We start from the raw sequence: 14,621 nt of genomic DNA, 5'->3' as shown, positions 1-14,621 counted from the left end.
ATGCTAGATCTGAGTGGTGCTTCTATTTCCCATGTTTGAAATCAGGAGAGTCCTAAAATCTAAAAGAGCCCATGAAAGAAACTTGGGAGCCTTTGGTGATCTGGGAGAAATGACCTGAAATATTTTGTTGAAGTAGTCTAACACGCTGCACAAAGCAAGGTGTTTTTTCTGTCCTAGGTGGGTTTGACCATACTGAGAGGAACTTACTGAGATGCAAACAGCATTCATGCTTATTGGTTGTTGTTAGGTTTTTTTGCGCTTTTCAATTTTTGAAGACTGAAACGGTGTTTGGCTTTGAAGATGACATCTCTAAGAACCTCTCAGAGATCCTTCAGAAGTAACATGCTTACTCAGTTGGACTTGTTGGTAATAGTTGTAAATTCTGGAATATAACTTGTGGAGAATTAGAGATCTGTGACTTGGTCACCTCTTTGAGGTGTACTTACTGCAGCAGCAGGGATGATAGTGTTGTCTCCATACTTCATACTTGAGTAAGTTCATGCTACCAAACAGAATTAGGGCTGGTTTACTTTTATCTACATGTATTGTTAACTAGAGTCACAGACTTGTGTTTCTCAAAAATTAGTGTCAGGGAAGAGCAAATGGCATGTAAGATAAAAGTGGGCCACATTATTATGAGCCATCTTCACTGAACCCAAATTCATTTTCTCCTTTCTTTTGTTATATTTGAAGATATAATTGCAGTCCATTCTTGTATGAAAACTGTGACCTGCATTATATTTTGTGGGTGCTTCTTATGCTCACCTGTTAGCGTTTCTCATTATATCGTGTTATATAAACATATTGTTTTTTTTCCATTTCTTTTGGATGAGAAGGTAAATGTAGCAATCTACCATTAAATAAAAAAATGGAATGATAGTAGAATTAGCAGAATAATGTGAGGATTTTATTATTCGTTGGACAATCAACAGAATTGTCAGTTGCTACCCTGTCTTTTTGTACCTTAACTGTGTTCTGGGAAATAATTTATGCAACTTGACATGACAACATTGATGTCCATGGGTTGTGCCAAGGAGTTGCTCTTCTACCTAGCAATTTAAGTTTGACAGTTCTGTTCATAAAGCATTCTAAATCACTTGTGGGTAAGTGAAATAGGTTTTAAATGAAAGATTAAGGTTTTGTTTGATTTATTTTTATTTTTTTTTTAGCATTTTGATTTTTGGCTGAAGAAAAAGAATTCAAGAAAAGATGGACTGGAATTTAAGACCACTCCAGAATGCTGATGCAAATAATAACCTGCAAAATGAAAAAACATGTTACACTCAGTTCTTTTCTAATGCACATACTTTTCCTCAGACAAATGTCTATTCCTCTACAAATGGCTATTCCTCTACAAATGTATGCACTTATGTTGGAAATAACCAAATGGTGTATCTGCCAACCAGCAATGTTGTCTTCCCTTCTGTAAATGCTGAAGGATTCAGAACCTCAGATCAGGCCTTACCAGGAGCATCTGTAGCTGGTAATGACTCTTCTATCTCAAAATACTCTGATCAATATCTACCATCCTACAGGCCAATAGCTCCGAAACCTCCCAATCAGACATCACACTTGCAGACACAGGTGACTCGGACTTGGCCAAACTCTAACACCTACGTTTATTCTCGTAGAAAGTTGCCTCCCGTGTCGTCTTTAGTGAAAACTAGAAATAACACGAGGAATGTACTTCAGGAATCTCAGTATTTCACAGTAAATGGTTACACTGCACAGCCACAAATACTGCAGCACAATTCTATGAGAACTACAATGTTATATCAGAGTAACGTTAATTCTCAGAATAATTCTATGTCTCTTAGTACATCTGGGCAACATGTCCAAACGCAGATATATCATCCCGACCTTCAGTTTAAGGTTTTACAGTCACAGACTCAAAATACTGTGGCAAATGTACAGATGCTGCAATATCAAACAAGTCAGATGGGACCAGAAGTTCCTAATGGATGTTCTGCACCATCATTGTTGCCCACTAACTGTGATTCAAGAGCTACAGCACAGTCCTCAGTAGGTATATCACAGACAGTTCAAAATGTACCTAATGCATGCACCCTTAGCCAACAGAGGTGCCCATCGAATCCGGAACATGCTTCTGGTTTTAACAGTGTTCAGCAATACTGTCAGAAACAGCAGTCTGGAGAAATCAGTCAATCAGTTAGTCATGTATGTAATTCAGGTGGAAGTGCAACATCAAATCAGCCTTTTAATGGAATGCCTGTGCCATCCCTTGGCATTTCCAAAGAATCATACGATGTGCAAGAAATGGAAACTCTTTCTTTGGTGGCTGCTTCAAAACCACTAAGTGATCCTACTTCAGTTCAAGAAAGCCAGACTAGTAGTTTAGTGAATAGGCCTGTTAATTCTCAAATTTCTGCAGCAGCAGCAGATGAAGGAACGGTTACAAAGGAAAGACTATTTTGGGAAGCTCAAAGGTTGCTCAGTATTAAAAAAAAATTTGTCCTCCTTGAAAGGATGCATCATTATAGAAGAAGACTCTTAGCAGCTTCAGAACATAACAATAGTAATCCCCCACCTCTTCCAAGTAATCAAAATACTCCTGCTAATCATTCTCTATGGATGCCCAACCAAAATGTACCACCTGCCCCATCTGAAACAACAGGGACAGAGAGTCCAATACTTAACTCTTCACCTGAAGAAAGCAATGACAAAAACATAGCCAATGCTGATAACAGAGGATTAGAGGTAACTCAAAGTAACCCTCAGGTGGAGCAGGGAAACCTTTTGTTAAGCTCTGCTCCTCTTCCCTCTCAGAGCAAACTCCCAGCCCAGAATTCTGAGAGCACTCCCATCTCAAAAGAAAGGGATGCAAATGCCTTGGCCTCTTCTCAAAAAACGGTGACATCCTTGAACAATGCTTCCGCTTTTAGTCAAGTGGATAGCTCTATCAAAATTGCATTGAACAATGTGCCCGCTAATACTGAGAAGCCATCGTACCCCAAAAACTCATCATTTCTTCATTTTGTACTGAGCAGCACAAATATATTGAAAGAGAAGACAGCTGGTGCTACTGCTGATAAAATACTGACTCATCTTCTGTGTGGTGAAAAACCACTGGTAGATACATCTGTCTCAGGTGGAAGCTTACTAAATGACACTAGTGAAAAGAACATAGAAGGTCTGAAAGGTGATAAGGCACTTACGGTTAACACAAACTCTCCTGTGTCAGAAACAACCAAATCTGGTGAAGCTAAATTCCAGAGCAGTGTAGCTCAGGAAAAAACACCAATTCCTAAAAATACATCTGTTAAACAGAGCAATTGCAGTTACTCTGTGGAAGAGCTAGCTGCGTGCCTGGGCTTGTGGAGAAAGCATTCGTCGGAATCTGTAAGTGTGCAAGATAAGCAGTCAAATGAAAACCCCGCAACAAATCGGATTTCATCTTACAGCCAAAACACAAAAAGCAGAGAACAAAATAATGCTCTGGTTGATACAAATGAAGCAATTTTACCTGTAACTGCTGCTTCTGTAGGGCAAAAACTTGATACGTTGAGTTGCAATCTAATAAAAAGTTTTGAACTCCAAGTTGCAGTTGTCTCTCCTTTAGTACTTTCTGAACAGAGAACACAGAGTGAGCAGGCAGACAAATGTCCAACATCTGCAGGTAAAACCTGTCCACTCATTGACTCGGGAAGCTTGCAAGAAGAAGGGAAAAACTGTTTAAATGTGGTAAATACTGATAAAGGAAACATAGAAACGGTTCAGTCAGCTGATGGAAACAAAATGGTGAATAACAGTGTGAGTGCAAATGAGTCATGTGATGAAAACCAAAGGAAAGCTAGTCAATCTGCACAAGATGCCAGTGAAAATCTGCAGCTCGGAGTACAAAACAAGCCTTCTCTTCCTGAATTGGGCATAGATTTTTCTAGTCAAATCTTTCAAGAAGATATGAGAGACCATAAAGACAAGCAAGGTGTGTTAGAGACAGGAGATATATCCATAGCTGTCTTGGATGAACAGATGTTTTGCATTTCTAGTGTATGTTCTCTTGTTGAAGGTGATAGATCTTATAATCCACAAATAGCAAGTATCTTCAGGTCAGTTCCCGAGACACATAAGTTAAATGGTACCTCATCAGAAGGAGATGCATCAGACACAAAGCAAAAGGAGCAACAGCTGGACTTGTGTAAAAATGAGACGAGCAATAACACTGTGCAAAGAGAGAGCTTGCTGCAAAAGACATTGGAAGAAACAACAAACTGCAAGAGTAAAGCAGGTGAAATTTTGGATGGCATCACAACTAGTCATTTGGAGAAAGAAAGCAGTGGCAATCCTCCTAAAACAGTTTCTACCTCGGAACAAAAAAAGTCCTTGGATGCATCTGTCAAGCATCCTGAAAATGATTTAGAAATTCTTGCTAGTATAAACCAGGAGTTAGCTCAAAATTCACTGGATTTCTCTATCGATGTTTCTGCTGTAACAAATACATTCACTGTTCCAGGAGACAACAGTAAACAAGATTACAAGTCCAGCAGAAAGAGCACAGAAAAAGAGATGAAACTTTCTGGAGCAGAACCTATTAAATGTCTAAGTAATCAGCTGTCTGAACTAATGGAAGAGTTTCCATATGGCATTGAAGGTGCTACTGCACTGACAAAAGAACCAGTACAAAATAATTCCGTGGCTGAGCGGATGGAGAATCAACCTCAAAAAAAGGCTGAAATTTGCAACAAGAGTTCTCATTTGAAAGACCCAGTAGATCAGATAAAAATTGCAGTGTTAAGCCCTGAGCAGATGCGAGAACTGTTTCCTAAACACAACCAGTGTTCCCCTAGTGACAGTGGGAGCATGGTGAGTCCACAGTCAGAAAAGGCTTCAGCTGAGAAGAACCATCAAGGCAGCATTCAGCCTACTCAGAGTCTATGCGAGAAGAAAACAACGCAAAAAACCTCCGACCCCAGAAAAGAAAACAATTGCTCTTCAATGGGTTGTCTATCTGTAGCACGTCAAGTGCCACACTGCCCCAGTAAATCTGGAATGACTGGTTCAGAGAAGAACAATCAGCTTCCAAAAGCTGAAAATACTGGCTCTGCAGAGAGGCAAGAAAACAGCGGTAAATCTGATGCTGTAACGATGAACAACTGTGCAGTGGGAAACCTGCCAATTTCTGAAAAAATGTCAAATGGTGAGAGCAAAACCAAAAAAGATATTTGCAAATACACCTCTGTAATGGGCAAAAAAACTAGGCTAACGGTGAATGATGAACACAAACCACTTACAACACAACAGGAAAAAGTTGGACCACCTAATTCCCCTGAAAAACAGAATGTTGATGAATCTAAAAGGAGCAGCTGGAAGGAAAAGCTGCAAGTCAGCAGAGGAACCCCATTGTTAGGCAAAGAATTTCATTCTGACAAAAAAGAACATCAGACAGTCTCCGAAGAGTTGTCAGGGAAAGCTGGTCATACAGATGCAGACAATGTGACCAAGTCATCCAGAAAGAGAGAGAGTATTTTCGAAATGGAGTCCCTTTCAAAAGATAAAACCAAACCAGGTTTGACCATGAAATCCAAAACAGAAGCTAGCAAATTTACAAAGTCAGAAACTGTTGAAATTAGACGTGCTGAAGTCACTCAGGGACAAAAAAATACCTGTGAAGAGAACTCACTTGAAGAACAGAACTGTAAGAAACAAAAGGGGATCCTTGGGCAAGACGTAGGAATTAATGTCACAGAGAAAGACAGTTTATCAGCAGAAATAAAACATAAAAAGCTGAATAGTTACCATGCTGATGCTATAAAGGTCCCAAATTTTGGCATTGTAGACTTCAAGTCAAAACCCCACGTATATTCTCAGCATAAGTCTATGAAAATTCATCCTTCACAGGAGGAGCAATACAAACGGAAGAGGAAGGAAAATATGATTGGGAAGAGAGACCCTAAGAAAACAAAGGTAGAAGAGGAAAGACTGAAACAATCGGAAGCAAAGAATTCCAAGCAACTTTCATATAATTGCATAATAAATACTGACAAAGCTAAAAAATTGAACGGAGAAAATGGCTGGAAAATGAAGAGTTCATTAGCAGATCGCTCTGCGCTTAAACTACAGAGAAAAAAAGCTCTGTCTTCTGCCATCTCGAAAAACTTCTTCTCTAACAAAGAGAGACATCTTGATGGTCAAAACAAAGACAAGTGCTCTGAGAAAATGTTTCCTGATAAAAACCTGCTATACTTAAACAGAAGAAATAGCAGATTAAAATTGCATCTTCAAAAGGAACCAAAAAAACATTACCTGAACAGAGTTGCCTTCAAACGTATGGCACAGGAACGCATATATCTGACAAAATTAGAGACGTCACCTATCAAACTTGCCTGGCATACAGAGCCCAAAGTGTCACAAAACAACCCAGATAGAAAAAGGGATTCTTCTCTCTCAGAAGGTGAGAAATCCTGTAAACAGGAAGTACTTGAATTTAAGCTGTGTCCAGAGATACTGTTCAGAAACTCAACAGCTGATGATGAAAGCTTAGCTGCAAAGGATTCCCTGGAAAGAGAGAAAGCCATTGTGGCAGGTATGATTCTGTCTTGATTATTAATTTGTAAGTAAATTAATTTGCAAGTAAAAAGCATGTACTGCTTTTAAAATTCATGCTGTACAAAACTACAGATAGCAAATGTGTAGGGCTCTAGAACGTGAAGGTCAAAATAGCTTAGCCAGCTGACAGACTGTAGCTGTGTATTAAGCTGAAAAAGAATGAGACTTTTCCTGCAATTTAGTGTTTTATTCTTTTTCCTTAAGTTTTGCAGAATAATGTTAGAGTAGCTCAGAGCATGGCAGCTTCAAGTAACTTTGCAAGAATGCTTTCTAACCTGCTTTTAGAAGGTAGCTTGGCTTGTTCATAGAAAGCAGGTTCCCTTGGCATAGTTACCAAAGGTGATCTGGTTTGCATTCAGTGGTCACCTGGTCGTGCATAGATCTGGCTGGGTAGAGAGGAGGGAGAGAGATCTTTTGTGGTATTGAGGGAGAGGGTTTGTGCCAGACATGTCCTACACACAGTCTTAGTAGCCTTTGCCGTCTTTGCTTTAAGGTGCCTTTTCTTCCTCCTCCTTATCCCCAACCTTTTGATATTTCGCATGGTGCAATGTAAAACATATTTGTGTCAAACATTATATTTGATTTTAAATAAAACCAAATCTTAAGCTGTACATACCAGCCCTTGCAGTCACGTTCACACCTAAAGGAAGTTTTCTTTTGCATGTGCTAGTATATGTGTTAAAACTTGATACTGAACGGAGACCCAAACTGGTAAAACAGGAAACTCAAAAACATTTTTAAAATTTTCTCTTTAGGTGTGAAAAGTAAAAAAGAAGATTGGTTAAAGTGTGATCCAGTGAAGCAAAAAAACCTGGAAGAGATCGCTACAGGTGAAATAACTTCTGATGATCCATTTCGAAATACAACTTGAATACTCTTTGCTTGGGTTTAAGTATTTCTTTACAGTAGCAAATCTTAATAAAATGCTTTAACTTACTCTTTACTAGTTCTGCTGCTGAAATGAATTCTGTAGAGTAAGCATACGAGTTGTAAATATTCTTCTTGCCATAAAAATTTGTTGGAATTTTCCTGCATATGGGTGTGCAGTTGAATTTGAGGTTGCAGCGATAACAAGATTCAAGTACAGTTTTAAACTGTAGCTAAAGACTAAGTTCTTTCCTACTTCAAAATGTAGGAAATAACATAACAAAATCTGTGGTGAGACTACAAAAACAGAAAGTGATTTTTAAATTTTATTTGGCTTTCACAGTAAGTTGATGTTGTCTGCATGTGCACCTGTGCTCACAAGCACTTGGACCTGTGTGTCCCAGTAGTCTGGACAGAATTACTTATATGACAGACAGAGGAAAAGTGGTGCCAGTACTACCTACATCTGCCTCATTTCTCTTGATTGGCAAATTACTTTCTGGATGGTCTTTTATACCTTTTAGGCATCAACAGTTATAACAGTGGCATCTTTCATCTCAAGATCTTGGTTGCTCCATCCTTTGCAAATCTTGGGTGAGGTTGCTCCCTGCTGTCTTTGGTTCTTTGCTTTAGGTGTCTTTCTGGCTATGGTCTTGTTTTCCCGCTTGTTTAACAGGGAGTGAAATGGTGCATTCAGCATGCTCTAACGTTGTTGTCATCTTCTTCTTATCAGAGTGCAAGCCCTCTGCTGACAAGTTATCTGTTGTGGTCTTGATGCAAGCAACACATTTTGCAATGTTTACATCTTTTATTGCTGTTGAATGTGTCCTTGGCTGTTGGTGTCTGCCATTCCTCTGGCTTCTTCTCTTACTTTCACAACTACTTGCTTTCATTTACACCTTTCTTAATGTTCTTCAGAAATTACAAAGAGGCCCAAATGACCAGTTGGTGCTTTAAAGATGATTTAAATCTGAGGTGACTGGTGCTTTAGGAAGGAAGTTTGTGACATCCTCTTTGACAGTGTGTGGCCTTAAGTACCACATGCAGAAGGAGTAGGGTCATTTAAGACTCTTAGACTTTTGCTTTAACCTGCTTCTCTGTCTGTCTTTCAGCCAAGGACAGTATTCCACTTGACACAGCTATACAGATCCTGGATGGAGATGTCGAGGCTCTTCACATTTCAATGAAAGACTCAAAAGAGATGTTTCAGACCTACAGGAAAAAGTATCTGGAAAAAAAGATGCAAAAGCCTTGATAGCACTCCTCTATCATAGGTCTTACTCAGTATCACTGGGAAAAATGCCAACAGTAAAATCCTTTTTCCTGTTTACTTCACATTTCTGCATAATTTTTTTTAAAATACATTTTTTTGGGTGTTGGGAATTTTTTCCCTTATTTGCCTCATTTGTGAATGATCGAGATCTTATTCCGTATTTATTGCACAAATATGCTTTGGTGCTGAAAATGCCATTGTCAAATGTGTTGTTTCCTTTTGGCATGCTTGTTTTTGTTTAGTTCTGTTTTGAAGATACAGGAGTTAGTTGAATCTTGACCAAAAAAACCCAAAACCTCATTTAAATGGTCACAGTCTATTTCCTTTCCTGATTCTGGAAAACTTATACCTGTGGTTCTTTCCATTGCCGACAGTGGAAAAGTTTTCCTACTGGAAAGGGATTGCAGTGAATTCTCAAGCATTACGTGTTTATTTTCTGCTTATGCTAGTCTGATTGTTGTGCTTCTAACAAGGCTTCCTGTTTTTGTAGAAACTTTTATTATTGTTTTTTTTTAAACTGGGAATACAAATATAAAACCCTCAAACATACAGATTTGGGGATACCATGAAGTGTTTATGCTGCTACCCAGTTTTCTTACATTTCTTTTTGTGGAACTTGTTCAAATTGAACACTGAGCTCTTGATCTGAACTCAGTGCCGTAAACTGTTAGTTGACTGAAGAGTTCTTTAGTTTTTTTCTCTCTGTTTTCTTTACGCTTTTGTTGAAGTACAGGGAGCTTGAACTCACTCTTATCTGGACTATGTTGCTCACTTTAACCAGACTGTAATTAATTTCTTTGTTCATGAAGTGTTAGTTAATGTTTGACTACACATTGACTGTGACATGAATTATATTTGTTGCTGAGTGTCTTTTGTTTAAGTGCCTTTTCACTGTTGTTCAGAAGTTTGAACCGTATTTTTTCAGAAATTTTGTACTGGATTCTTTCTATCTGTTTAAATCTTTCTACTGAAAGTAAAAGCTCTGTAGATATTTCACTGAACAGTTTTTATATTTTAAATAAACTTTTGAAGGTTATGCCTTTTCTTTTTTAGTTCAAAACTATGAAGTTGTGTTTATTGCAGTTAGTTAAACAGGCATCGAAGATATTCCTGTAGATGAAAAGCAGCTTTAAAATAAGTGCCAGATCTTCCTTCTTAAACGGCTTTATAGTTGCAAGTGAGAACTGGACTTGAGTCCCAGCTTTTTCTAAGGAACTCCTAACAACGTGTACTTATACATCAGAAAACACATCAGGAGTGTTTTTCTCTTTGACGTCTTTTTTATTTTTCTTTCACCTGCTCTGACTTGGAGTTGGGAATTGATCGCCATGAGTACTTTAAAAAGGCTTCAGTACTACTCTGGTCACGAAGATGTATGTTTGTAGGCATCTTGGATGTAATTACCCAGTGGAGCATAGCATTATAATTTCCTAGCTCTGTGTGTATGCTGAACTAAAAATGGGGTTTTTTGAGAGAAAGAAGTCCTCCCCTTCCATCATTTGTACATTTCTCTTCTCAAACTAGGGAGCTATTCAGGAGGTTTTAAGCTCCCTTCCTGTCTGGCACAGCTTCCTAACAACTTAGTGGGTTTTTTTTCTGGCTGGATGCCCAGCTATTAGTCTGTGGGGAACATTGCCACTGGAGAGTTTTGTAATAATGCTGACAACTCTGAAAAGGTTTTATTTTTAATTTTCTTGGGAGTTTAGCACCTGTAGTATACTGTCTGCATTAAGGAAAATTCATTGTAGCCTTAAATGTACCTGGTACAAAACCCACGTAATTCCTCTCAAGAATTGATTTTGGGTTTTGTTCTGTATGATGATACATGAAGCTGGCTTAAATGCTTGAGTGAATTCTTTTCAATAGGAAATGATTCAATCCATTGATGCATGACAACTACTTTCTAAGCATTTGGAGAAATTTTCTTACTGATCCTGTGGATCCAGAAGGTGAGAATGCCAGTTTTGAGACCCAGTGGATAGAGCTACATCTTCTTCCTCTTTAACACCAAGGAGTGAATCTTGGCTCTGTGACCATGTGGTTACACAGTGAGTTGTGCCTACACCACTTTGGTATGGCTAGGATCTCTAGGATAGGCTGGTCACATCCTTTCTGCTTGGGTCATGTGTTGGCTCAGTAGCTATCCCATAAAACTTTGCACTTGAAGTACTCTGCACTTAGGGTTGGCCTCCTACCCGTGCTGCACTTACTGTGTAATTGCTGCGTGCACCTGCCTACTAAGAGGACTGTGCCAGATGCTCTTAGTTACCATTTCTCCTGCACCTTAGGGTGCTGACTGGAGCCACAATACTACAGCAAGCCCTTGGCCTTGGACTGGCAGGATGCTCACGTCTGCCTAGATGTGGCTATTGTGAAAAAAAAAAATAGTGCTGTGTTGCTTTAAGTGAACTGACAAACCTGAGCATGAGGGCATTCACTAGCACTGAAGATACCCATCATTGGTGTGATGTGTGCCCATTTTCTTGTGCGTTGCCTGTACTTGAGAGGACTTGTAATATGAATGTCACCAGTGGGGTTAGTTTGTGCAAACTGTGGATCCTGTTGTGGCTCTGAGAGCACTAATGGGTCTTAATGGTCCTGGTCATCTATCTGTGGGACTGTCACCTGCACCCCGTGCTCACAGGCCCAGGAACTCTATTTAAGATCAAGCCAGAGCTTCAGTCCCTGCCTGAGCAATGCTCATGGTTTACCTGTCTCTAGCTCTGTTACAGTCATGCCTGCATGTGGGCATGGAAATTGCCCATTGATCCAGATTGTGACTGGTGGAGGTCTTCCTGCCTGGACCCAGATGTATCTTATTATTATTATGAAGCTGCCTGGTTTCACATTGTCCCTCCTTCATCACTACAAGCTTGTCCGGTGATCTGGACCCTGGTTTGTCCCTGGTTACCATCTCTGTCCTGCTTTCCTTGCTTGGGTGCTGTGGAGATGGAGCCTTGGCTGGTGAGGCTCCTGCCTTACCAGTTGTGCTATCTCCCTTGGCCTCTGGGCCCTGGCCCTTAGGGAGCCATTGGTCAGCTGACCCCTGACATGCAGAACTGTAGGATGTGGGTGTACAACATCCTGTCCTGTTGGTGTTTGTCTTCTCTCTTCTTCCCATTCCCTTCTAGGAAACTTTCAGTGGCAGTAGGAAGAACTACCACTTCTATCATTCTTGCCTTTGTCCCCCAAGAGAGTCATGGATGAGGTTCCTGATAAATGTAAAAAGGTAAACGTCATTTGCCACCCATTTTCAAATACAAGAAGATGACCCATGAAACTACAGGAGACTGGTGAGCCAGCCTGTCCCCTTTCTTTGATTATAGATTATAGCTTATAGATTATAGATTATAGAACAATCCTTCTTGAAGCCGTGACCTCCCAAATACAGTAAGGATAAGGTGATTTGGAATGGTCAGTGTGTATTTACAAAGAGTAAATCACACTTGACCAACCTGATGGCCTTGTATGATAAGATGACAGATTCTGCGGACAAGGGGACTGTAGAAATTATTTACTTTTAACAAGGCTCTTGATGTGGTTTCTCATAGTATTCTTGTAGCCAAATTGGAGAGAGATAATTTGGATAAGTGATCTACACACTGGGTGGAAAATTAGCTGACCAGCTGGGCTTGGAGTGATACAGTCTGTGATCAGTGGTACAAAGTCCAGCTGGCATCTGGTTACTACTGCATTCCTCAGCAATTGATACTGGGGCTGTCATTGTTTGCCATCCTCATTAATGAGTTGGAGAATGGGTTGTAATGAACCTTTGCAGGTTTGCATGGCAAAATGGGGTCCTCAGGAAACTCAAAGAGTAACTTTCTGTGGAAGTTTGAGAAATGCACACAGAGTGCTTCCCAAAAACACTTGCTTCTGCTCGCCCACTTCCAACAGGTACAATCAGAGATACTCACAAGGGCTGGTGGTGTGATGAGACCACGGCCCCGAAGGATGGTCTGTCCAGCAGGTGCCTATCTTTGGCTTCAGGCAGCAATGCCTGTGTAGAAACTGAGTTCATGTCTGCTCCATGACCCGATAAGGAGCCCCTGCCCAAACCATCTAGTGAAGTCATGTTCAAGAAGGGCAATAGTCTGGAAGCCTGTGTAAGAGTGAGATAACAAATTTAACATAGTTTAGCACAACATTGTTGCTTCCTTTGACCAGATATGAACACAGATGCCATAAATTAAGTGGCCATAACATAATTGTCATGACATGTTATAAATCACACCCACTGTTTTGCCATGTGTCCAGTTATACAGTGACCTGGTCCTTCTAAATCAAGAATAAAGCCAGTCATCAAGAAAAACAAAACATGCAGGAAAACACGCATTACAAAGTGCTGGACTTGGGAACTTGGAAAAATGTTGCCACCACCTCTGGTGTTGACCGTACTTTCCTTCCCAGGCACTGGAAGTAAATAGTTATTCCCACTACTGCCTCATTAGCTGGATGCTAGCCAGGTCTGTGCTCTGCTTTCCAATGAAGAGGGATTTTCTTGGTGGCAGACAGGTAGGTTGTAATCTAGAATACAGCCTTTATTCTAGAAATGTTGTCCTTTAAACTCGGCTGTAGTGGCCACACTTACTACATCCCTGTCTCAGTCCTTGTCTTTCTGCCTTCCTAGACCTAAATACTTCACCCTTTTGGAAACCTTGCCTTCATCTTCACCTTTTTTCCCGCCTGGGACTTCTTGTTGAATTTGCAAGGCTGCCACTGCAACCTTGCTTTTTAAAACATTTTTCTCTTCTTCCTGGGCACCAGCTTTTCTTCCTGTGGTCTGTTAGCAGTGCTGTTTTAGTCACAAATCTAAAACCTGGCACCATATGAAGGAAATTCACTCCATCCCAACCAGGCACAGTACGTAGTCAAAGACAGGCTGAAGTTTTCAGTCTAATGCTATGACACTTGTCACGGGAAAATGAAGATCCATGTGTCTCTCTGCAAGCATCTCAGTCCCTGTGCTGAGACTCTGAGGACACCTCCATAGCGTTAAAGGCTGTGATGATGGAAAACGGTGTCTGCTGAAGGTCACATGAAGGCGGGCCTTGCGGTCTTTGATGTTGAAGGTAAAATTCACCTCAGTGTTTGCATTTAATGAACAGTAGGAAGATAAACATTTCTACGTTTATGGTTGTATCGCGGCATAAAGGGAAAGACATTCATACAGTGCAATGGTGGGCTTTGCCAAGGTGTCTGTTTTCTGTAACGTTGCTTTCTGTTGCTACACATAAGCATTCTGCAGTACTGATTAGTTCGTATCATTCCTTGTGTGTCTCAGTGCAATGCTAACTGATGAGTATCACTGGTTTGAGCCTTTAAAGCTGGCTTAGATGATTCTTAAATTATTTCAGTTTAAAAATGACTAAGGTGCCTCAGTGTAAAATGACAGAGGTTTCCTGCTTCTGTTTCAGTTTTGCGTTGCAATGGCACTAATAATTTAAGTGCGTAGAGGAAACAAACGTGTTCCGAAAGGGTGTCAGGACTGTGAAACTGAGCCTGCACTGTTGTGCATCTCAAGCCCTCCCATATCCCCCAGGGGACTATCCTCTTTCCTCCAATCATCAGTGCTTTCAAAAAAGCCATAAACAGCATTCTCCTTAAAAATAAAATGAAAAAATAAAGTTCCTCTGCTATAGCAACATGTGTTCAATAGACTACAGACTGGAAACTAGAAAATGGATAATTTGCAACAAAATAATTCTGCAGTAAATCACCATAGAAGATGGTTTTCAGGCCAAAATGTGGAAATACAGCTAATAAGGAGTAAAAAAAGAAAAAGCTCTGTATGTTAATGCCTTTCCTTAGTGCCTTATCCTATTAGATACTTTCAGAAACAAATTACCCTGCCGGTGTGCTCTTACCCAGTAACTTTGGACTCTGTTGGCCGACATCAAGCAGAAAACAGAGA

General features: G+C 40.1%; 1 protein-coding gene across 7 annotated transcripts in view; it reads left to right on the top strand.

Annotated features, from left to right (window-relative positions):
• The window catches only part of RESF1 (retroelement silencing factor 1), a 35,229-nt gene extending 25,486 nt beyond the window's left edge, over positions 1-9,743 (top strand). For 6 of the 7 annotated variants that reach the window (XM_065034841.1, XM_065034862.1, XM_065034882.1 and 3 more), the window contains 3 exons: positions 1,170-6,544; positions 7,323-7,397; positions 8,547-9,743. In XM_065034841.1, coding sequence (XP_064890913.1) covers positions 1,210-6,544; positions 7,323-7,397; positions 8,547-8,689 — 5,553 coding nt within the window. In that variant the 5' untranslated portion in view covers positions 1,170-1,209 and the 3' untranslated portion in view covers positions 8,690-9,743. Of the gene's footprint in view, positions 1-1,169; positions 6,545-7,322; positions 7,398-7,958 lie in introns of all 7 variants that reach the window. The other variant, XM_065034889.1, reaches the window with a different exon arrangement.
• Positions 9,744-14,621: the final 4,878 nt, after the last annotated feature.

The sequence above is a fragment of the Columba livia genome, chromosome 1, assembly GCF_036013475.1.
Source record: "Columba livia isolate bColLiv1 breed racing homer chromosome 1, bColLiv1.pat.W.v2, whole genome shotgun sequence".
NCBI classification, from domain to species: Eukaryota; Metazoa; Chordata; class Aves; order Columbiformes; family Columbidae; genus Columba; species Columba livia.
Note: the sequence above shows the minus strand (reverse complement) of the source record. Positions and strands in the feature narration are given on the sequence as shown.